Below are 21837 nucleotides of genomic sequence, written 5' to 3' on the forward strand. Positions count from 1 at the left end.
CAAGTTAAACTGTTTCTTTAAAGGTGCAGGCCCACGGTCATTTATTTTTTGTTTTTGTTTAATAAGGTGGCCCTTCACAGATTTGTATCAACCAGGAACAAACAGCTGCTCTGATGGATCCCGCATGCCTGGTAACCAGTGCCTTTTGCAGCCTTACACCCTCTTTGTCTCCATTCTCTCTTCAGGCAAACCTAGCCAGTTCCATGGCTTTAAATACCATCTATATTTATACACCCAGCCCTGAATTCTCACCTGAGATTTATATATCCATTTTCTCTACTTGAGATCTATTTTTGGAGATCTCTACTTCCAATCTAATGTGTTCAGTTCTAGAACTTCATATTTTCCTTCCCAAACCCACTCTGCCCACGGCTTCCCCTTTGTCAGTCAGTTGGGCTCGCCATTCTTTTTTGTTGTTGTTTTGTTTTGTTTTTAATTATTATTATTGAGAGACAGAGAGAGAGAGAGCGTGCGCAGGGGAGGGGCAGACACAGAATCCGAAGCAGGTTCCGGGCTCTGCACTGTCAGCACAGAGCCTGACACGGGGCTCGAACTCACGAACTGCGAGATCATGACCTGAGCCAAAGTCAGACGCTCAACTGACTGAGCCACCCAGGCGAAGGGTCTTTCAACACTAAATCGCATCACATTATTTTTCTGTCCCAACTCTCCAGTGATTTCCCATGGAACTCAGAATATAATTCCAACTCTTCACCATAATCGAAAAGGGCCTGCCGGGCTCCTGCCCACCCCTCCACCCTCTCTCCTGCTAGTGCTCCTCTCCTCTCCACTGCAGCCCTCTTCCTGTTGGGGTGCACAGAGCTCTTTTAAGCTCAGATCACAGCCTTCACATTTGCTCCCCCGGGACCTGGGCTGTGCTTCCACCCAAACCTCCATGGCTGGATCCTCACACCCCACAGCCCTCCTCTTTACTCGTAGTGCAATGTGCCATTTTGGTTTCTGCTTAGAAATTAGGGGCGCCTGGGTGGCTCAGTCGGTTGGGCGTCCGACTTCAGCTCAGGTCATGATCTCGCGGTCTGTGAGTTCGAGCCCCGCGTCGGGCTCTGTGCTGACAGCTCAGAGCCTGGAGCCTGTTTCAGATTCTGTGTCTCCCTCTCTCTCTCTGACCCTCCCCCATTCATGCTCTGTCTCTCTCTGTCTCAAAAATAAATAAACGTTAAAAAAAATTAAAAAAAAAAAAAAGTAAAACACATAAAAATTACACAAAACTAACTGATATTTCCTCATTGACTTGTATATTCTCTCTTTAGTCAACTAGTACCTAAGCCATGAGAACAGGGACCCTTGTCTGCCTTGTGAATTGTATCCCTGAACAGCACCTGGCACATGCTAGGGGCTCAAGAACTATTGGCTGGATTTGATTTGGGTTCAAGAGATGCCTAGCCCTGGCCGTGCAAGAAAAGCATCCTCTTGGACATCTTCATGCCCCCAAAGGCAGGCAAAGCAGGTAAACCTGGAGATTTCAATTAAACCAGAAGTTAGCTTGACTCTCAAGCCAGGCGGCTCTCCTTGTATCTATCTACACATTGTAGAAATTGCTGCCTCAACATGCCCGGCCCCAGTCAGGCCTGTGGCTTTGCACTGCCCGCCCTGCGGAGCCCAGGACACCGGGTGTCCTGAGGTCACCCAGGTGGTGACAACAAATGCCTCACCCTTCCCACCATGTTTTTTTTTTTTTTTTTTGGAGGTGGGGGGGGGGTCTTTCCTATGAAAGTATTACCCATCCATGCACTAAGAAAAATTGAAAATGACAAGTAAGTATGGCAAAGCAGGAGAAAAATCACTCTCATCTTCACACTCTTAGAATACTAGGGTATTCCCTAGTCTCTTTTCAGGACATGTTTTTGAGATACCCTGTAAACAGTTTGCTAACCTCTTCTTTCTCATTATATTGTTAGCACTTACGGTCATTGGAAATTGTTCCATAAACAGAATTAGACAGCTAAATGATGTTTCACCGTCTGGATAATTTACTGAACGCATTTTCTTTTAGACATTTTTTTCCCCAACACTACCATGGCCATGGACATTTATCTCCACATATAAATATGTTTATCTTTAAAAACTTTTCCCCACGGATAGATACCTGTCTTTATATGGCCCTTGATACAGTTCCTAATAAAACCAGGGAGAGCCAGATGAAAACCTTTAGAAAGCATTAAGCGTTGAAAAAACTACCAAAATCCTCCCATGTAATTCACAATGAAAGCAACACCAATTATATCACACCCCGTGTTTCCCTTTATAGTATCATCATTAAGTATGAAAAATGCACGATTGTTAACCATCAGTCTCTCCTGCTGAACCGTAAGTTCCATGGACACAGGGACCTTGTACATCTTATTCATGGTACCAGGCATGTGTTAGGTGCTCAATATTACTGGATGGATGGATGGATGGGCAATCAATATACTAGTGAGAGTTTGAAAGGCAAAGAGAGAAGAAAACTGTTGAATGCCAATCCTCCAAACACCAACCCACCTCCCACACCCCAACTTCTCCCCTGGCAGCAGAACTCACACCCATGTCAGTTCCACTTATTCTTCATACAAATTTTATTCATACAGTTTTATTTTTAAATCATTTACACATATTCATACAAAGAAAAATAAATTTCAGGATGGAACCTTGGGACCGTGGTAGTTTAAAAAAAATCTCTCTGATCATTAGCTACTGAAGACAAGGCAAGAGGCTTAGCAGTCATTTCTGGGGGTCAGTGGATCTCCCCACGCAGGGGGCAGCTGAGGACATTCCAAGCTGCTCCCTCACGTTCCCTCAATCTACACCTTGTGAAGGTAATAAGCGGGAAGGGGATTTTTCAATGCTCTCCCCTAGAAACATTTAAAGAAGTTCAGCAAAAGGCTTACGGTAACACTGAACCGCCTCTCTGCTAGGAATCTGGCAAGACTGCAATCTCCGAGCCAACTTTCTAAAAGAGCTGGCTCAACTCCTACTCGCACGCCTTTCTAGGAGGGGGGCTTGCTGCCCTCACCACACCCCGCAGCCCACTTGCTCTGTCCTCCCACCAACGGCCCCAGAACAGAGCCCTTAATCTGATCCCATCTGGTCCCTTCTAGGTTCATTCCACAAACAAGCATCCTCCTACCCCCCACACACACACTCTCTGTACAGTTGGCCCCAGCCACTCCCGGGGACCCCTCAATGATGACGCCAGCCTTACTGCGTACGGCACCGCACCCAGGGCACCTGACTACAGTCGGGAGAGGTCCAGGCACAACCGAACTGTGGGCACCCCCATCAAAACTCAGCTCTGCTGAGCCAAAGCAACACTTAAATCCAACAGGCCGACTCCTAACACCCCATCCCAGGTACAGTCATCACAGAGGTGCACGGTAGAAGAACCTGCCACCCACAACTGCCCAAGAAGGCTGCACTATCACCAGTTCCCAGTAAAAGGGGGGGGAAAGGACGGACATTACAAATGTGGTAGACCCTATCAGAAATGGCAGCTGATGACAACAGTTACCCTAGATCTTTGGGTCCTACCCAAAAAAGCAGCACCAAGAAAGGGCATGATGAGCAGAGAGATCTGTAACTGGGGTGTACAGCCCCTGAATTACCAAGGGACTCAGAGTCGACACAGCTCATTTTCCTACAGTTACGTAGGAAGGACACAGACTACCCCCCACCCCCTACATTGAGGCAGCTCCTGAGAGGCCGTACCGCTTGTGGTCATCAGCCCACCCCCTTGGTAGGCCCATTTGGGGAGAGGGAGTCACATCCAGAGCAGGGACCCCTCCAAGCAGACACTCACAGGGCAGCCCATCCCACTGTCACTGGGGCAGGCCAAACATAGTTAGGAGCGTGGGCAGATCCCGGGCATCAGCTGCCCCATAGGCATCACTCTGGCCTAACATAGACAATGCCAAACGTAGGGTGCTCCAGATATTCTCTGACATGGCACCCCCTTCTCCCCGAGGGCCCCGGCTTTTCCTCTGCATGTTCAGGGCCTCCAAAAAGTGCTCCACAGCCTCCCTGTAGGGAAGAAAAGTGAGAGATGGTGAGCAGAACATCACTGGAAGGAGACAGGTCAGCCCGCCTGGGGAGAAGGCTGGGGCTAGTCAGTCAAATACAGGATCAAAGAATGAGGAGCCGGGGTCAAAGGCAGGGGGAAAGAATTTGCCCATTAATTACTCAAGAGCTGCTCTCACCGGTGAGCTCCAAGGTTGATGCAGCTGATGCCCAGGTTATAGCGGGACCGTATATAGCCAGGCTGTAGCTCAAGGGCCCGACGGTAGGCAGCTACTGCTTCTTCACTCTGGTTCCCGTTGGCCAGGGTGGCCCCTAGCTTATTCCACAGCAAATAGTCCTGGGATAGGAATGGAGAAGGGTTAGAAACAAGAGCCAGGCGCTCCAATTCTGCCCGTCCCTCCCCCTGGTTCACCATTCTGTTTGGCTAATACATGTTTCTTCTGTTCCTCTGTCCTCCACTGTTCCCTGTGTGCCACAGTGCAACCGCTCTCATCTCACGCAGACTCTCCGAAGTCCACATGACCCTGTACTCCCAGCCTCCTTTTCCCAATTCTCCCATGGCAACCAGTCTCCGGAACGAAATCTCCCATGACTCCGAAGTTCCCAACAAATGATTCTTCAGTAAGACACATTCATGTTCTATTTCTATTCCTCCCGAGGCTCACATTGGGACGGACGCTGAGGGCAGCTGTGAAACAGTCCACTGCCTTGTCATACTCCCCGCTCAGGTTGAAGAGGACTCCCAAGCCACACTGCACATCAGGGTCAATGGATGTAGGGTCCAGGCGCACAGCAGCCAGGAAGAGCTCCTTCACTTCAAGAAATAGGGAGCTGGATAAGTAGGGGGGAAGAAAAAAAAAACAAAAACACAGACATAGGTGGATGGATGTGTCTATATTCCCACCCTCCCAAAATATTTCCTTAGTCACTCATACCCTCGAGATTCATCAGTCTATCAGTCATCCTCCGACCCCCAAACTCCACTTTAGAAACCTGTTTTTCTGTTTCATGCCGGCACTGCACCATGGAGTGCGGACCTCCTTCAAGTGGATCCTGGGTTTCCCATCCCACTCTTTTTTGTGTGTCATTTTTTTTAATGTTTACTCATTTTTTGAGAGACAGACAGAGACAGAGCATAGAAAGGGGAGGGGCAGAGAGAGGAGACACGGAACCCGAAGCAGGCTCCAGGATCCGAGCTGTCAGCACAGAGCCCGGAGTGGGGCTCGACCCACAAACTGAGAGATCGTGGCCTGAGCCGAAGTCGGACGCTTCACCGACTGAGCCACCCAGGCACCACCCGCATCCCACTCTCAAACCACTGAGTCTAAGTCCATCCCAGCTTCCCAAATCAAGATCCTCCCTCTCCTGGGACTCCGGTTACCATCTGTCCTCCCAAGAATCCCTCGCACTCACTCCGACAACAGGGATCCCAGGATGCGCTTGCTGGGGCCCTGTCCCGCCCCACCAGCCCCTTCTTCGCCGCGCACGACCAGATGGGCATACGCCGGTGTGTAGCGCAGCCAGTCTCGCAGGGTTTCGCAGGCCTGTCGCTGCAAGGACTCGTTGGTGAAGCTCACAGCCAGCGCCATCAGTGCCGTCCGGTTATCTGGCTTTAGCTCCAGACACCTGTTTGGACAGAGGTGGGCAGAGCTGGCATCTGCAGGACACTGGAATACGGTCACGGAATGCAGAGTCATGACAGCCTCACCTGCCAGCTCCCTCAGATTACGAGGCAAAGGAATCCTCCACACGTGAGTTACTAACAAAATTACAGATATGAGAAGGCGGGATGTTTTAGCAGCCAAGGAACCAGTAAGGGTCCCACGTATACAATTAACGGCTCGTGAAGAAACGTAACCAGGTATCTCCAATTCCCTCCAAACCTTAAGAGTTTCGCCACAAGAACACACTCTCGCTAGTGACTGGAAAGAAGACAAGGATCTGGGTCTGGGACGCTAGCGTTCTAAAGGCTATTTGGAGGGCCTCAGAAGCACCTCACCCCACCTTTCACGCACTCACCTCCGCAGGGCACTGATGGCTAACAGTTCTTGTTCATTCTCTGCCTGGGTGGTACCCAGATACTGCCAAGCCTAGAAAGAAGGTGCCAGATCCCATTACTCGTGTATTCACCTTGCCACCCTCCTTTCCTCTGGCTTCCCCCTCTCCACCCTTACCCCCCGACCTCAGGCCACCACCCAGGCCCGCATCCATCTACACTGCTCTGTGGGGCTTCCCGCAAAACTGAAGGAAGCCATGTCTCACGTGAAGGCAGACCAGTGAGTCACTCACTTCCATGTGCTTGGGATCCTGCTGCACAGCTGCCTCAAAAAGCAGCACCGCGTTTGGCAGGTCCCCCTCCTGAAGCCGCCGGAGCCCTTCCTCAAAAGGCTGGGGGTGGTCACGCAGGGGGTTCTCCTCCTCAAACTGGTACCCCTACAGGGAAAGGAAGCCAAGTGAAAACCTCTGGGACAGAGCCGTCGCAGGCAAAGCAGAAGAAGTGGGAGATGACAACCCACACAGAGGTGGAGAAGTTGAAGGCCTCCAAAAAGTATCCGAATTAAATGCCAACAAATTTTCCAAATTATAAAGGGGATCGTCTAGGACTACAGTAAAATCATTCGGAATCGTGCTCATGCTGCTGTCTCCTGTTCACAATAACTGAAAAGCGAAGGTCTACAAACTGGGATCCATGCTGGGAGTAAGCTTATTTTAGGAAGTCTTTAAAGGCCTGTATTTCTACATCCTTGACTCTCACTACTGGACAGAACACATTTCTTACAAGATCCGCTTATAGGAATGAGATAAGCTCTCCTCAGCTATCCAAAGGGCATTTCTTGGGGCACCTGGGTGGCTCAGTCGGTTGGGCTTCTGACTTTGGCTCGGGTCACGATCTCGCATTTGTGGGTTCGGACCCTGCATAGGGCTCTGTGCTGACAGCTCAGAGCCTGGAGCCTGTTTCAGATTCTGTGTCTCCCTCTCTCTCTTCTCCTCCCCCACTCACATTCTGTCTCTCTAAGAATAAATAAACATTAAAATATTTAAAAAAACAAAGGGCATTTCTTGTTTTCCTGCAGCAATGTGATAACAGATAACAGAAATGCAATTTGGACTCAGAGGTCCTGCCACTCAAATCCCACTCTTGCCTAGCTCAGAGAATCACTGTGTGCACTGAGTGGATAACATGTATTCAAGCACTTTGAAAACTTTAGTTGTTCCCTAATTTCATTCTTGAAAGTTACTAATATTAATCTGTATCTCATAGTAAATGAAACCTAGATCCCAAAATCCTGATGGCAAAAAATGCTTCAGAAAAACACCGTTCTCTTCTGGCTGAGGATTTCTCATTTCAGGGAAGGATTATGATGCTATGTGCAAAGCTTTGTCTATTGGTATTTCATGTTAGGCAAAGAGGTAATAAGGTAAAAGGGAAGTCTCTAGTAAGCCGCATGACTTGGGACAAGCAAATAAAATGTTCCTCTCTGGGGAGTAAATAGTTACCATCACAAAACAATATACCAGAATGAAAAGATGCAAAATACCAGGCAGAGCCCTTCTAAATGTAGCTAATGACAAATAAGAATGAAACCGTCTACAATAAAGACGTGAGTGAGGCCCTTTTTCACTATTACTACGGAACTGCTAAAGAAATGGAAACACCTAAATTTTACCAGCCAAATTCTAAAGCATCATAAGTCATCAGATGAAAATCACTTGTGACAGACAAAACTTAAATAATTACAGTGGAAGTCTAAGAAGCAAGATATATTACAGGAGATGGATTAGGAATAAATGTATTAAAAGTATATTCATGTTGAGAATAAGTAGTGCTCCTGGGATGTCTCTGTACAATATGAAAACTCTGAAGGCAGAAAATGACCTTCGACCAGGGATCAGCAAACCTTTCTCATCAGGGCCAGATAAGAAGTAATTTGTCACTAGTCAACTCCACCTTTGGAGAGAGAAAGGAGCCACAAATATGTAAAACACATAAGCATGACTGTGTTCCAATAAAACTTTATTTATGGACACTGCAATTTGAATTGTATATAATTTGCACAGGTCACAAAATATTTCTTTTCATTTTTTTCAACTGTTTAAGAATGTTAAAACCACTATCAGCTCATAGGCCAGGCAAAAACAGTTAGCAGGCCAGATTTACCTGTGGGCCATAGTTTGCTAACCCCCATCCTAGACATAAATCCCTCCACAACCAACTTCAACTATCGTCTATCATCGATCTATGTTTTAAGCCACCCTGTAGGAAACAGAGATCATTGTCATCTATAACAAAATTTCCTAATGAAATCAATTCCTGCCTCTCAGAACTACAGAGTTCTGAGATTATTAATTACAGAGTTCTGAGATTATTAATAATCAAGTGAGATTATTCACCTAAGTCTTATCAAAAAGCATAAAATACTATTCATAAAATAGGCATCATCCTCAAAAGACAATGTAACAAATAAATGCCATCAGGAGGTTCTCCAAATACACTCTTGTCCATGCTATCTGTCCTCCTTGCCATTTTATCAACTGCTGATCAAAGAGGAATTTTTCAAAATTAGAACATTTGCATAAATGGAAAAAAGAATATGCGGGAGGAAGCTTCAAACCAAAAGAATGCAGCATGAGCTTATGATCACTGTTGCAACCTAAAAAGTCTAAGCCGAACCAATCAGGTCTGATCCACTGTCTGGTCTATTCCAAAATCTCACAGGATCATGCAGCAGAAATGGGATACTATTAAGAGTCTAGCCCATCAGAGAAACTTCTTTATGCTAAAGGGATACAATATGTGCTTGAGCTACAGATGTTGTCTTGAAAATTTAAGGACCATCCAGTAAAAAAATAGTATATTCAGAGACCCATGAATTTATATGACAATCAGGATCAGATCCACATTTAAAAACAAAAAATGCACTATTGACATATAATTCAATAATAGTTAGCATAGGGGCGCCTAGGTGGATCAGTCAGTTGAGTGTCCAACTCTTGATTTCAGCTCAGATTACGATCCCAGTGTTGTGGGATTGAGCCCTGCATCAGGCTCTGAACTGAGCATGGAGGCTGCTTGGGATTCTCACTCTCTCCCTCTCTCTCTGCCCCTCACCCCCTCTTAAAAAAAAAAAAAAAGCATTCAAGAAAATTTTATTCCACCTAGCATGTCATTAATATGAGAGCAAAAAATGCTAAGAAATGCTACTCATACAAAATCAATGATATATCTATATTTATTAAAAGCATGGAAATTTTCATCCAAAAATATATAATTTGCCACTTGTAAGATGATGGAACTCTGCAACTTATCAAATTGCTTATACAAATTAATAAATGTATTATGTGCAGGTACTTCCTTCAGTTCTTTCTCCTCAAAATTCCACAGAAGAGGGGCGCCTGGGTGGCGCAGTCGGTTAAGCGTCCGACTTCAGCCAGGTCACGATCTCGCGGTACGGTCCGTGAGTTCGAGCCCCGCGTCAGGCTCTGGGCTGATGGCTCGGAGCCTGGAGCCTGTTTCCGATTCTGTGTCTCCCTCTCTCTCTGCCCCTCCCCCGTTCGTGCTCTGTCTCTCTCTGTCCCAAAAATAAATAAAAAACGTTGAAAAAAAAAATTAAAAACAAAAACAAAAACAAAATTCCACAGAAGAAACTCTTATTGTGGCAAAACATAGGGCAGGGTCCAAGAAGTAAGCTCTCTTCCCTATAAGAGGATAGCTCTTAAAAACTAAGACTGAAATAAACAGTAAACAAAATCCCATTTTTTCCCAGTACTAAGTTTTTCATTGGCTTTCAAAAGCTAGCCTTTTCTTTTTTTCTTTTCCTATGTGAGAGAGCAAGAGTGCACGAGCAGGGGAGAGGGGCAGAGTGAGAAAAAGAAAAAGTCTTAAGCAGGCTCCACGTGGAGACCGACTCAGGATTCGATCCCACGACCGTGGGATGATGACTTCAACTGAAATCAAGAGCCAGACACTCAACCGACTGACCCACCCAGGCGCCCCAAATGCTAGCCTTTTTATAGTTATCTTGAACCTTACTCTTTCCTACCTTTGCATAGCTCCCCTATGTCAAGATCTACCTCAGACATCCTGCTTTACATCTCAGGCCCTGGTTCTAGCCCCAGAATCCTTTCCCAACCAGATCTGAGCTGAGAAGAGGTATTGCTACTCTCCTCCCCAGTTCCTGTTTCGTCTCTTCCAAAACCAAACAGTTCCCTCCCTTCCCCCTCATGCTTCAGCTCAGCAGTTCAATTCTTTTTTTAATTTATTATTTATTTTGAGAGAGAGAGAGAGAGAGAGAGAGAGAATATCCCAAGCAGGTTCCATGCTGTCAGTGCAGAGCCCCAAGCAGGGCTTAAATTCACAAACCGTGAGATCATGACTTGAGCCAAAATCAAAAGTCGGACGCTTAACCGACTGAGCCACAGGTGCCCCCTCAGCAGTTCGGTTATTACCCACATCCCTAAATACCTCACAGTCCCAAAGCAGATTTTTTTCCACAGTGATACCTCTGAAACAGCATAAGCTTCTTGGTCTAAAGTAGATGCTATATGCAAAACTAGATCAATTTTCACCAATGACTGCTGGAATATTTTCCTAACATTTAAGTTATTTAATATAATTCTTTGAAAACACCTAAATTGGCACAGGTGGTCAGTACCTACAGGAACAGATCCAAATTTAAAATGAATTTGTGAGTTAAAAAAAGTAAACAGAGGGGCGCCTGGGTGGCTTAGTCGGTTAAGCATCTGACTTTGGCTCAGGTCATGATCTCGCGGTTTGTGGGTTCAAGCCCCGCATCGGGCTCTGTGCTGACAGCTCGGAGCCTGAATCCTGATTCAAATTCTGTGTCTCCCTCTCTCTGTGCCCCTGTTCCCCCCCCTCCCCCCCCCCGGCACTCACGCTCTGTCTCTCTCTCTCAAAAATAAACATAAAAAAAAAAAAGGAAATAGATATGAAGGTGGGAAGACAGATAATCTACCAATTACCACTCTCTACCAAAGGGGTACCTATCTCCTTAAAAATGTTCTCAATCAACCTCCAAAGCAGAGCTCTTTCATCTAGGTTCTGAATGCATCATGGGCAAATCTCTATCATAGGTACTATGTCACTGTATTACCATTATTTGACAAGGATGGTCTATTATTATTAATCTTTATACCCTAAGAATAAAGCATACCTTCAAACACTGGAGAGGAGCGGGGCAAGGGAATGATTTAGACCTCCCTTCGTGGAAAGGGGTTCAAGGAAGTAATTACTTGAAAGTAGGTACCCTCCAAATTCAAGATTAAAGGAGGCACAAAACAAGGAAACCCTGCAATCTGAAAACCGAGTTCTTACCTTATCATAGGAAGCAGACGTGAGATCATCATAGTCAGAGAGCCAGGGATGAGCCTCTGCGTCCCGTTTCGCCATCTCCTCCAACTCTGCCTGCAACTTGTCCCAGAAATCGACATCAGACTGTAAGGAAGGGAAGGCAGATAGAAAAAGGAGATCCATCATGACCACCCCACCTGATGCTCAGCGCCGCTAGGATAGATTCCGTAAGGCAGTAGTTCTTAAATGTCAACGCATTTAAGATCTCCTGAAGAGCTTTTTTAAGTGAAGATTCCTAGATCCTACGCTCAGATCCTGATTCTGCAGTGTGAGCTGATGCCCTACCCCAAGCATTCTGACACAGAGGGCCCAGGAACACTAGGACATACAACATTCGTGGTATGTTTCTTTGCTGTTAAAACACCCACTCTCTCCAAAGGAGTATTTTCTCTTGAGGTGGCTGCTCCTGTGCTACCTGCTCTCACCTCTATAGCTGACTTGGCTCGTTCAAACTCCATATCGAGGGCAGCTGTGTTTACTGGTCTTGTGAACTGGTCAACCCAGGCATCTGATGTACCCTGTGACAAAGAAGGATGGTCAGACCGCCACCAACTTTCTACTGACTAAATACCCACTAAACACCAGCAACCTGCACACTTCTGAGAACATTCTCAGGATCTCTTTCCCACCCACTCAGGACCTCGATGCTACCAAGACAAGCTGGCAATAAAATCCCTTCCCCGTCTAGGACCACTGAACACTGAACCCAAGGCCTGGGGCACCAGCCGGCTCTCAAGTGGGACTGGGAAGTGACAATGTCCTACCTGCTGCTGTATAAACTCTGCTGCCCACTGTTCTGCCTGAGCTCGGCCCGACCCTGCACCGGACTCCAGGGACACCTGCCCCTCGCCAATCTGCCGCACGAATTTCAGGAACTGGGGCACAGAGACACACATAGGCCACTTGGGAGAGGACTTCCAGGTGTGCACTCTCAACCATGCCCAAGAGAAGCCTGCACTCACCCTCCCCCTGACCATCTCTAGCTGTAGGCAAGATTTGCTAAAAGACCCTGAAAAATGTAGAGAACAAAAACAAAGGAATTTCTGGCTTTAAAGATTTGAGAAGACACAGAAAAGCAAAAGGGTGAGTATGCAAGGAAGTGAGGGAAAGAATGCTGAAAGTAAGAGGCAGGATGCGAAGTCTCTATTCTCAAGACAGGAAGGAATGGACCCGGGATCTTATTTCCTTCTCTTTAAACTGGGGTATGAAAAGCTAGACTCTTGGCTTTGAAGGCCAGCTCTGCTGGGCAAAATAGCAGTGGGATGTGGCTCACCTCAGAGTTAGCCAACTTGGGGTCATCCACCTTGGCCACAAAATCACTGGCTGTGTGCTGCAGATCCTCCTCAGGATGATATTCATCATACCTGGAACAGGTAAGGGCAAACGGGTTCCACACACTCGTCTGCCACCACCTTCCCCATGCTATTCCCCACCCCCCAGCCCCTGGCATCACAGTTCTTATCAAGGAAAAGACACACATTCTTGTTGAGGTCCTACAATTCCAATTTACATTAAAAAAGGACACTTGGCAGGGTTGGAGGTGGGGGGGGGGGGGTGCCTGGGTGGCTCAGTCCGTTAAGCATCCAACTCTTGGTTTCAGTTCAGGTCATAATCTCACAGTTCGTGGGTTCGAGCCCCGCTTCAGGTTCTGTGTTGACAGTATGGAGCCTGCTTGGGATTCTCTGTCTCCCTCTCTCTCTGACCCTCCCCCACTCACACTGTCTCTGTCTCTCTCAAAATAAATAAATAAGCAAAAAAATTTTATAAAGAAAAAAAAAAAGACACGGGCAGAAGTGGCAAAGAACTAGCTACATTCTCTTACTTCTCCCATTCACAAACACACCTTTGCAGAGAGAAGGAATATAGTAGCAGCCTCCAAATTAAAGAGGCAATAGGGTACGTAAGGTAAAGTTACAAACTTCTGGTTACGACACTTAGGATTCTTGACTCACTCACACTTTGAGTAGGGGTAATAATACAAGTGAGAACCTTAACACTGAAAATGAGGGGAGGTGCTTAGGTGGCTCAGTCAGTTAAGTGTCCGGCTTCAGCTCATGTCATGATCTCATGGTTCCTGAGTTCAAGCTCCACATGGGGCTCTGCACTGATGGTGCAGAGCCTGCCTGGGATTCTCTCCCTCTCCCCTTCTCCGTCCCTCTCTCAAAATAAATAAACTTTAAAAAAAGGGCGGGGGGGGGGCTCCTGGGTGACTCAGTCAGTTAAGCATCCAACTTCAGCTCAGGTTGTGATCCCACAGTCTGTGAGTTTGAGGCCCACATCAGGATCTCTACTGGCAGCACAGAGCTCACTTCAGATCCTCTGTGCCCCCCGTCTCTCTTCCCCTCCCCCTCTGGCATGCTCTCTGTCTCTCTCAAAATAAATAGAAAAGAAAAAAAGAAAAGAAAAGAAAAGAAAAGAAAAGAAAAGAAAAGAAAAGAAAAGAAAAGAAAAGAAAAGAAAAGAAAAGAAAAGAAAAAAGAAAATGAGGGGACTGCAAATCAGTTTGAGAATGCAGATGTAGGAGGTGAGGGAGGCTGAGAAAACTACCCAATGCTCCTTTCACAGGGATCCATCCAGAAAGAAGGAGCTGGACTCACCAGCGATCAGTGGCAGCTGTTCCCTCAGGCTCTCCCAGCCACAACTTCTCCTCGGACTGTTCCAGATATTCCTCAGCCCAGCGGGCTGGGGACACAGACAAAGGATCTGCAAGGAACGGAGTTGGAGAAATCACACTGGGCTCAGTGAGGGTCAGGGAAAAGGAGAGTACCACGCATATTCAACTGACCCTCTTAACCAAGCCAAAGCAGATAAGACCCTACTGAATTCCTCAGAAAGTCCTGCTCAAAAGAAAACACTACTAAACTCTCAATATCCAACCCACTCCCAAAGGGCCTGGGGCCAAAGTTTACTGGATTGGAAACAGGAAAACAAATGAGGGGACTCAGAAAAGGAGTCCAAACCCTTTTGCTTGAAGTGCCAGAGGCCTCAGTAAGAAATAGCAGGCACTTGGGGCCTCCACCTTCCTCAAAGGCACTACAAGAAACTGGTAAGGAGCTAAAGGAGAGCGGAAGACCTCTGGTCTGGTCTCCATCGACAGAGTTCACGCTTTCCCAATGTAACAAGCCTCGTATTTCATTGTAATAAAGCTACCAGGAGAACCTGAGAAGCAGAATGCTGGGCTAGAATTAAAAAATACCTAGGGCCACTCTTCCCACTGGATGTTGGTTTCACTTTTTTAGTTGAGATGCAACATGCAAACATGAATGTACACAAAGTGTACCAAGCGTAAGCATACTGCTTCATTAACTCCACACGTGAATACATGCAAATCACCACGAGCCACATCAAGACACAGAACGTTTCAGACCTCTCACAGGCTCCGTCAGGCCCTCCCTCCCCCAAGAAGAAACATTATTCTGACTTGTCACTTTTGATTCGTTTGTTTGTTTTTTGGTTTGTTTATTTTGAGAAAGAGTGAGAGAGCAGCAGGGAAGGGACAGAGAGAGGGAGAGAGAGAATCCCATGCAAGGGATTCAATGCAGGGCTCGAACCCATGATCCATGAGATCATAATGATCTGAGCCTAAATCAAGAGTCAGATGCTTAGCAGACTGAGTCACCCTGGTGCCCCTCACTTTTGATTCATTTTAGGGCTATGTTTTTTAAGTGTAATTCTAGGAACTGTTCTAAAAGCTCTAGTGACAAAGGGCACTGCCACAACATCATAGTAAAGATTAGCAAGGTAACAGATTGAACGAGGGCACTGAACTCTTTCTCAACCTCCAGGACTTTGTCCTTTACTATTTTGGGGCCAGGGGGAAAATGAAAAAAACAAAACAAAACAAAAAGCACTAAGACATTATTCAAAGAGGCCCTAAAGAGGGGTACCTGGGTGGCTCAGTCAGTTGAATGTCCGACTGCAGCTCAGGTCGTGATCTCATAGTTCATGAGTTCAAGCCCTGCATCGGGCTCTCTGCTGTCAGCCTATCTGCATAGAGCCGGCTTCAGAAGCTCTGTCCCTCTCTCTCTGCCCCTCCCCCGCTTGCACTCTCTCAAAAATAAATATTTAAAAAAACAACAACAACAAAGGGGCCCTAAAGAATGAGTCAACACAGACAAGGCACCAGCCAGCAGTGTGCTTTCCTTCTGCCCTGCATCCACACTTCTCCACATCAGTACTGAAATGGTCATCCTATCTTTATCCCCAGTTTGGAGATCTGTCATTGCTTTCAACACAGAAGGCAGATGTATCCCTTTGGTATTAAATGTCTACTCCATTTAACTGAGACTTTGCCTGAACAATTTCAACAAAGTAAGCTCAACATGTGGGAAAGTAATGTCAAAATCTGGAGGAGAAAAAAAAAGGGGGATACAGACTCTCAAAATACACATAACTATAAATATCACTAATATAATAAATTAAGATATGGTTGACATTTTTTTTTTTTGTCCTTAATTTCAAAGACTCTCAACATTTTTATCCAGATTCCCTCACTAGTTATTATGGGCAATAGACTGCTGGCCCAAAAGTGGAGACCTAAGAAGGAGACACATAATACTAAAGTAGACTTTACAGTGCCTTCTGATCCCTTCGTCCCATTCTGTTGAAAATTAACCACCGCTCCTCTTACTCTCCAGCCACTCCTTACTCTCAACTAGAGTGTTTTCCAGAAGCATACTCTGGCCACAAATGCTCCTCAAATTAGAGAGAATGCTATTTTCTGTGAAATACTCCTTTCAAGGACAAGAAGCAACGGAAAAAATATAAAGCATCTGGACTTTAAGAGACATGAGACAGATTAGAAAAAAAATCGCAGGATGAGAAAAGTCATCCTCAAATAGCTGTAATTTGGTATTTGGCCATATTTAGCCATCAGACTCAGAATTTTCCGGCATTGTGAACCTGCTCCAACAGAGTCAAAGTGAAAGAACCAGAAGAATTCTGTTTGGCCCTCACACTGTTTTTTGAGAAATTCTTACAGAAAATCAGACCTATTTGGATACTCGAGATTGGAGCAATTAAGGCCTGCAGAGGAGAAGGGGCTGTCCTAGCTTACATAAATCAGTAGAGTCAGAACCCACAACCTTGACACCAAATATCCAATTCAGAATGTTCACCTTACTTACTTTCTCGTTGTGTGTTCCTTCCACCTAGGCGCATCCAGCCCAAGCTCAAAAGTCAAAAATTCAGAACTTCCCACCCTCATCCATAAACATTCCTGAGTTTGCTAAATAGCCCAGTGGTAAAGAATGTAGGTTCTACTTTGTCCATAAAAGCCCAGAAAGACTGAGTTCTTACTCTGGTTCTATAATTATGATTTTCTATTTTATTGGATAAATTATTAAATCTTTCAGTGCCTCAGTTTTATCACCTGTTAAATAAATTTTTATGTTTCTCCCTAAAAAAAAAAAAAAAAAGAATGTAGGTTCTAGAGTCAGCCTCCAGGCACTCAAATCCCAACACCACCTCTTATTCACTGTGCAAGTTACTTAACCCTTAAGTTTCCATTTCCTTATCTATAAACAGATATAAATAGATCTATGAATAGAGATAAGAACAGCTACCTCATAGGATGGTTGTAAAGACCAAAGGAGATAAGGCATGCGTAAGGCACAGGGTAACAAATGTTCTCTATTATTAACATCACTGTCTGCTCACAGGGAGCAAACCCATAGGGAAAGCAGAAAACATCACAATGAGATCATTACTCCTTTTATTCCACAGTCTGTTCCTCTGCCACAGGGGGAGATCTGTTGCCACTCATCGTCTGCCACTGCTGCTTGCCTACAGCGCAGGTCTCTCTCTCGTGATTACCATAGGAACCTCACACACCAGGTTAGCTGAGGCTGCCTGAATTCAAAACCCCTTAAAGACGTATTTCATACCTGCAGCCAAGTCATAAGATGGGGAATTATTTGGCCCAGGAGATTTAGGGGTAGGGGTCGGGGGGGTGGATTCCATCAAGAAATATGGCAGACTGAAAAATGAGCTTCATGTGGCAAATGGAATAATTCTGTAACTCGACTGTGATGGTAGTTACAAATCTACACAAGTGATAAAACCGCATAAAACCATAAACACACACACACACAAAGGCATGTCAAACCAGCGAGATTTAATACACTCTGTGGATTGTACCAATGGCAGTTTCCCGATTTTGATATCGGACATAACAAACGGTCATGCAAAATATTACCACCAGGGAAAACAGAATGAAAGATACACAGAACCTTCTTCTACCTTTTTTGCAACTTCCAGTGAAACTATCAATTATTTTCAAATAGAACAAGACAAGACAATAAATGCACATCTAGGTTCTTTGTAAACTTGAGTCTGGAATCTTAACAAGAGGGGTTTGAAAATAATAAGGATTTAAAGCATATAACCTTTCATCTTGAAGTCAACTTATCCATAAAGTAATAGGTAACCTATATCATCAATATAATAATATCAGCCACAAATGTAATGAGAATAATAAAAAGTGAATGACCAGAAAATTAATTTCCTTTAGCTTTCTCCCAGATCTCAATTCATTTGTTCAATAAATACTGAAGGTCCACTACGTACAAAGCAATAACTAATGCAATTGCACATTTTTATGAAGGCAGGCCCCAAACAGCTCAACTTCCCTTTCCGGCTCTCCCTATCCCTGCCTCCATGAAGCAGGCACAGTCCCAAGAGAACAGACAAAACAGAAGAGATCTCCCAAAGAGAACTTAATGAGACAAGTCCAACGTGTTTTTCTAAAGGTAATTATAATAGAAATCTCATCAATCTCAATGCTTACGGTAGCAATAATTTTTTTTTCTGAGTTATCAAAAATGACGCCCACGCATTACAACAGAAGTCTCTCTACAATAAGACACAGCATTTAAGTCTACAGTTTGTATGAAAAACAGTGTTGGTCTGGGGGAGTGTCTTTGTTACAGCTCAGAGTTTCACTTGAGGAAATTCCACAAAGAAGATTCTCAATGATAGTGTAATGGCTCTAAGTATGGAGACTGGAGTCAGAAAGATAGGAGTCTGAATGTCATCTCTGTTACTGAATGACTTTGGATAAAGTATTTAACCTTTTGAAATCTCAGTTTCTTTATCTACACAATAGGGAAGGAATACCTACCTTGTAAGTATAACTGTGAAGACCAAATGACTTTAAGATTATAAAGTGCAAAGCATGATTCAAGAAACAAAGAATATCTGCTGTTCTACCTTAAACTCCAACTTCAGCGTTGGAGGAAAGGGAGTCATGTTAAAAGAGGCCAACAGCTTTTAACTGTTAGATTTGGGGGTTTTTTCCTAAATACAGAAAGCCCTACTTTTAGAAGAATAAAAACGATGGAGGGAGAAAACAATTAGGTCCCTTTAGTGACCTAAGGAATATTTAAAAACGATGACAATGTGAATGCCCTGAGAGTCTATAATCTCTGTAACTTTGTCCATTTGTATCTCTTGTTATTCTTAATTTGTTAAATTGGAAAAAGGCTAACAAGTACTTCCCTTTGACAGCAAAGAAGAAGAGGAAAGCTGAAGAGAATGCCCTTCCCCCATGCCCCTATTCGGACAGGCCTGGGGGAGAGGAATCAATGCCGAGGGACGTAATGAGCACGGACCCTCTCAAAGAGCAAGAAATAGGCTGGGACCCTGAAGAGCTTAGGGTGCAGGCCCACCAGTAGAGCACCATGGTTAAGCCCACAGGGTCTGGAATCATTCAAACCCAGAGTCAAATCCCAACTCTACCACCTACAAAACTGAATCACCTTTGGCAAGTCCCTTAATCCCAAAGCCTCTGTTTTCTTATGTATATGCTAGGAATAAAAACAGTAGCTATCTCGAGAGTTCTCATGGGTATTAAATAGATAATGCATTCAGAGCACTTAATACAAAATCCAGAACATGATAAATAAATATTAGCTATGAATTTTTATTATCATCATCAGGATATGGTCTTTGCCCTCTAAGACCCTGTACTTCAGGCCCTTGAACTCCCCAATCCCACTTTCCAAGGCCTCAACTCTTTTCAAGATGACTTAATGCCAGAATCCCACAGGCTGTGCTGAATATTTCTTCCTGGGCAATACTGCCACTCATCCAATCTGTGGATCCTCACCACCAAATTACAGTAATAAAGTTCCAGATAAGAAAGAAGTACCTAACCCCTCGTGTTCTCTCTCCCTGTCCTCTCTCCCATTCTCTTTAAATAGAGAGAGATACAGAGATGCAGAGATATAATCTCCAAAATCTCTTATCCAGTTCAAACCCAGTCCCCTGCTTCATATAAGTTTCAACAATTCCCTATTATCACCTGAGGGAAATCAGGTTCAGTGCCCTAGAGAAATGAGTCAAGAATCCAGAAAAGTCATAGAAGCTAAAATCGCTCTATATCCTAAGATGAACTGGTGAACCAAAGACTACTTTGCCCCATGCAAGCCTCACCTGTGACTTCAGAGATGAATTCTTGGGACCAGTCAGTCTCATTATAATCCTGAGTTACATCCACAGCATCTCCAGCTGCAAGAAACTCCTGGGCCCAGTTCTCAGACAAGGCCAAGTCTGCCACACCAGGAGCTTAAAAGAAAGAGAGAGAACTAAGAAAAAAAAAAGAAATACGTATCATTCTATCATGCCTAAGGAGCCCTCAGTGCACATGAAAACACTCTGTCCCATTTGTCTCCTTCTGCATCTCAATTCCCGAACGCCAGCAGCATCCAAATATGGAACCCCCTTGGCCCTCTCTGCACGGAGAATGGTGAACTCCCCTCCCACCAGACTCTGGACCCACCTCTCTGGGGTGCCTGGCGGAAGTTTGACTGTTCAATCTCTTGCATCTCTGCCAGGAGATCATCCATCTTGAAAGTCTGAGGGGCGCGGGATACAAGTGGTGCATTCTGGTCCTGGAGAAATTCGGCCACCAACTGCCAGGAGAGACGTGATGAAATGAACTCAGCAGGAGATAACGCCCCATGAATGGGGGATGCTAAATACAAGGAAAGGGAAGCAAAGAAACTATAGATTTGCAAACACTCAAAAGAATACATTTTTAAAAGCAAGCAGGTGGAATAAGGCAAATCTCATTTGGTCAGAAAGGTCCACAGGTTGAAATATGGGTGAGCCAAGCTTAAAGTGAAAACGCAACGGGCAAAAGAAAAATGCAACGCAAGAGACTGGTATGTTTACCTCATCTTCTGAGGCTACTCCCAAAGGCTTAGAGACCTAAGACAGAAGAAAAGAAAGGGGAGGGGGGGCAATATGGTACAGTGGTGAAGACCACACACAACTCAGATAAACAGGGGTTAAAATTCCAGCGCCGGCATGTATAAATGACCTTGAGCAAGTCACAAAACTTCTCTGAGCCTCAGTTTCTTCATCTATAAAACGACCGCCTTCATCCGTCTGAAGATGCACAATGCTTAGCGCGGTGTTAAGTAAACACTCATTAAGTGGTAACTATCATTTGCGACACATCAGAGAGAGCAGTTATCCCCCAGTGTTCCTTTGGCCCCCCCATCCCAGGCCACCGCTTGTGTTTCTACATCAAAAATACTCACCGCCTCAGAGGTGGGGGCTCCTGGGGGCCAAGGGCCAGGCCTCAACCCCTCCTGCCGAAGGGCCTTGTCCTGGGTGAAGTGCCCGGCCAGCTTCATGAGTGGGTTGGCACCCCCGCATTCGGCCTCCACCAGCTCCCGCATTGCCATGGTGACCGCCAGCTCACTGATGGGCAAGGGTTTGGAACTGAGGTCCGGCAGCCAGATCCTTCCCCAGCCCACAGCTCAGCATGTATCTGGGGGAAGCGGGCAGACGTCCGTCCCAGCTGGTTAGCCCCTGGCCACGCTCCACCCCTGTGCCTTTTGCTACGGCCCCCACCTCTGCCAGGAGGTCCGAGAGGGGGCCGGTGCCCTCCTGCCGCCCCCCCTCAAAGGCCACCGCTTTCAGTCTGGGTCTCTCCGGCCGCCTCCACGACTGCGGGGTCGGGCGGCGGGACCGGCCGGCAGCCACCCCCTACATAAGGGCCTGGACCCCATGGGTCTGAGGGGGACAATTCCGCGATCGGGCTGTACCGGAGCACTGGCCGGGCAACGGAGAGTGGGAACGCCGCCGAGCGTAAGCCGGGTCCCCCACACCCGCCGTCGTCAGGCGAGCTCCGAGGGGAGCCATTCCTTCCCCCGTAAGTCACCTGAGCCCCTCCCCCGCATTCGGTCGGTCCCGGCCCACCCCTGCCGCCCCCTGCCCACCCCTTTCCCCCGCCCCAGTCGCAGCTCCGGTCCCGCCCCCTGGCACCCGCGAGGATCCGGCCAGGGCCGAGGAAGACCGGGAACGTGTCCTCGCACCCCCTCGGTGCCCGGCGCTTACCGTCGCGCGCCGCGCCGCGCCGCGCCGCAAGACCCGCCAGGGCACCTGGTGCGGGCAGAAGGGGGAGGGGAGGGGAGGGGAGGGAAGGGAATGGGGAACCAGGGGCG

The 21837-nt window shown here is 46.2% G+C and overlaps 1 protein-coding gene and 1 long non-coding RNA gene across 10 annotated transcripts; both read right to left on the reverse strand.

The window, feature by feature from the left end:
* Positions 1–2558: 2558 nt before the first annotated feature.
* On the reverse strand, positions 2559–21816 carry PEX5 (peroxisomal biogenesis factor 5). 9 transcript variants are annotated; one of them, XM_058743812.1, is made up of 16 exons: positions 21731–21816; positions 20929–21161; positions 20558–20593; positions 20163–20295; positions 19817–19948; positions 13981–14086; positions 12657–12747; positions 12148–12258; positions 11809–11901; positions 11348–11467; positions 6304–6447; positions 6034–6104; positions 5428–5640; positions 4680–4845; positions 4194–4351; positions 2559–4017 (listed from the first exon to the last, which is right to left on the reverse strand). In XM_058743812.1, exons 2-16 carry the CDS (start codon positions 21073–21075, stop codon positions 3816–3818), a joined length of 1923 nt encoding a protein of 640 aa, XP_058599795.1. In that variant the 5' UTR covers positions 21076–21161; positions 21731–21816; the 3' UTR covers positions 2559–3815. The 9 variants fall into 9 exon arrangements, with proteins under 9 accessions (XP_058599795.1, XP_058599796.1, XP_058599797.1 ...); XM_058743813.1 differs by lacking the exon at positions 21731–21816 and adding an exon at positions 21439–21565; XM_058743814.1 differs by lacking the exon at positions 21731–21816 and adding an exon at positions 21245–21559.
* Positions 9230–10849, reverse strand: LOC131520077 (uncharacterized). Its single transcript, XR_009265922.1, has 2 exons — positions 9637–10849; positions 9230–9379 (listed from the first exon to the last, which is right to left on the reverse strand). It is a non-coding gene; the product is annotated as an uncharacterized LOC131520077 (long non-coding RNA).
* Positions 21817–21837: the final 21 nt, after the last annotated feature.

This window comes from Neofelis nebulosa, chromosome 8, assembly GCF_028018385.1.
Source record: "Neofelis nebulosa isolate mNeoNeb1 chromosome 8, mNeoNeb1.pri, whole genome shotgun sequence".
Lineage (NCBI taxonomy): Eukaryota > Metazoa > Chordata > Mammalia > Carnivora > Felidae > Neofelis > Neofelis nebulosa.

What these genes read in the sequence shown, in the direction of transcription:
- PEX5 (XM_058743812.1), bottom strand. Translation starts at nt 21,075, where the DNA reads ATGGCAATGCGGGAGCTGGTGGAGGCCGAATGCGGGGGTGCCAACCCA. An exon ending in GAGCCCCCACCTCTGAGGCG is followed by an intron (nt 20,594 to 20,928) that starts GTGAGTATTTTT and finishes CTTCTGTCTTAG; the next exon opens with GTCTCTAAGCCTTTGGGAGT. An exon ending in GAGTAGCCTCAGAAGATGAG is followed by an intron (nt 20,296 to 20,557) that starts GTAAACATACCA and finishes CTCTCCTGGCAG; the next exon opens with TTGGTGGCCGAATTTCTCCA.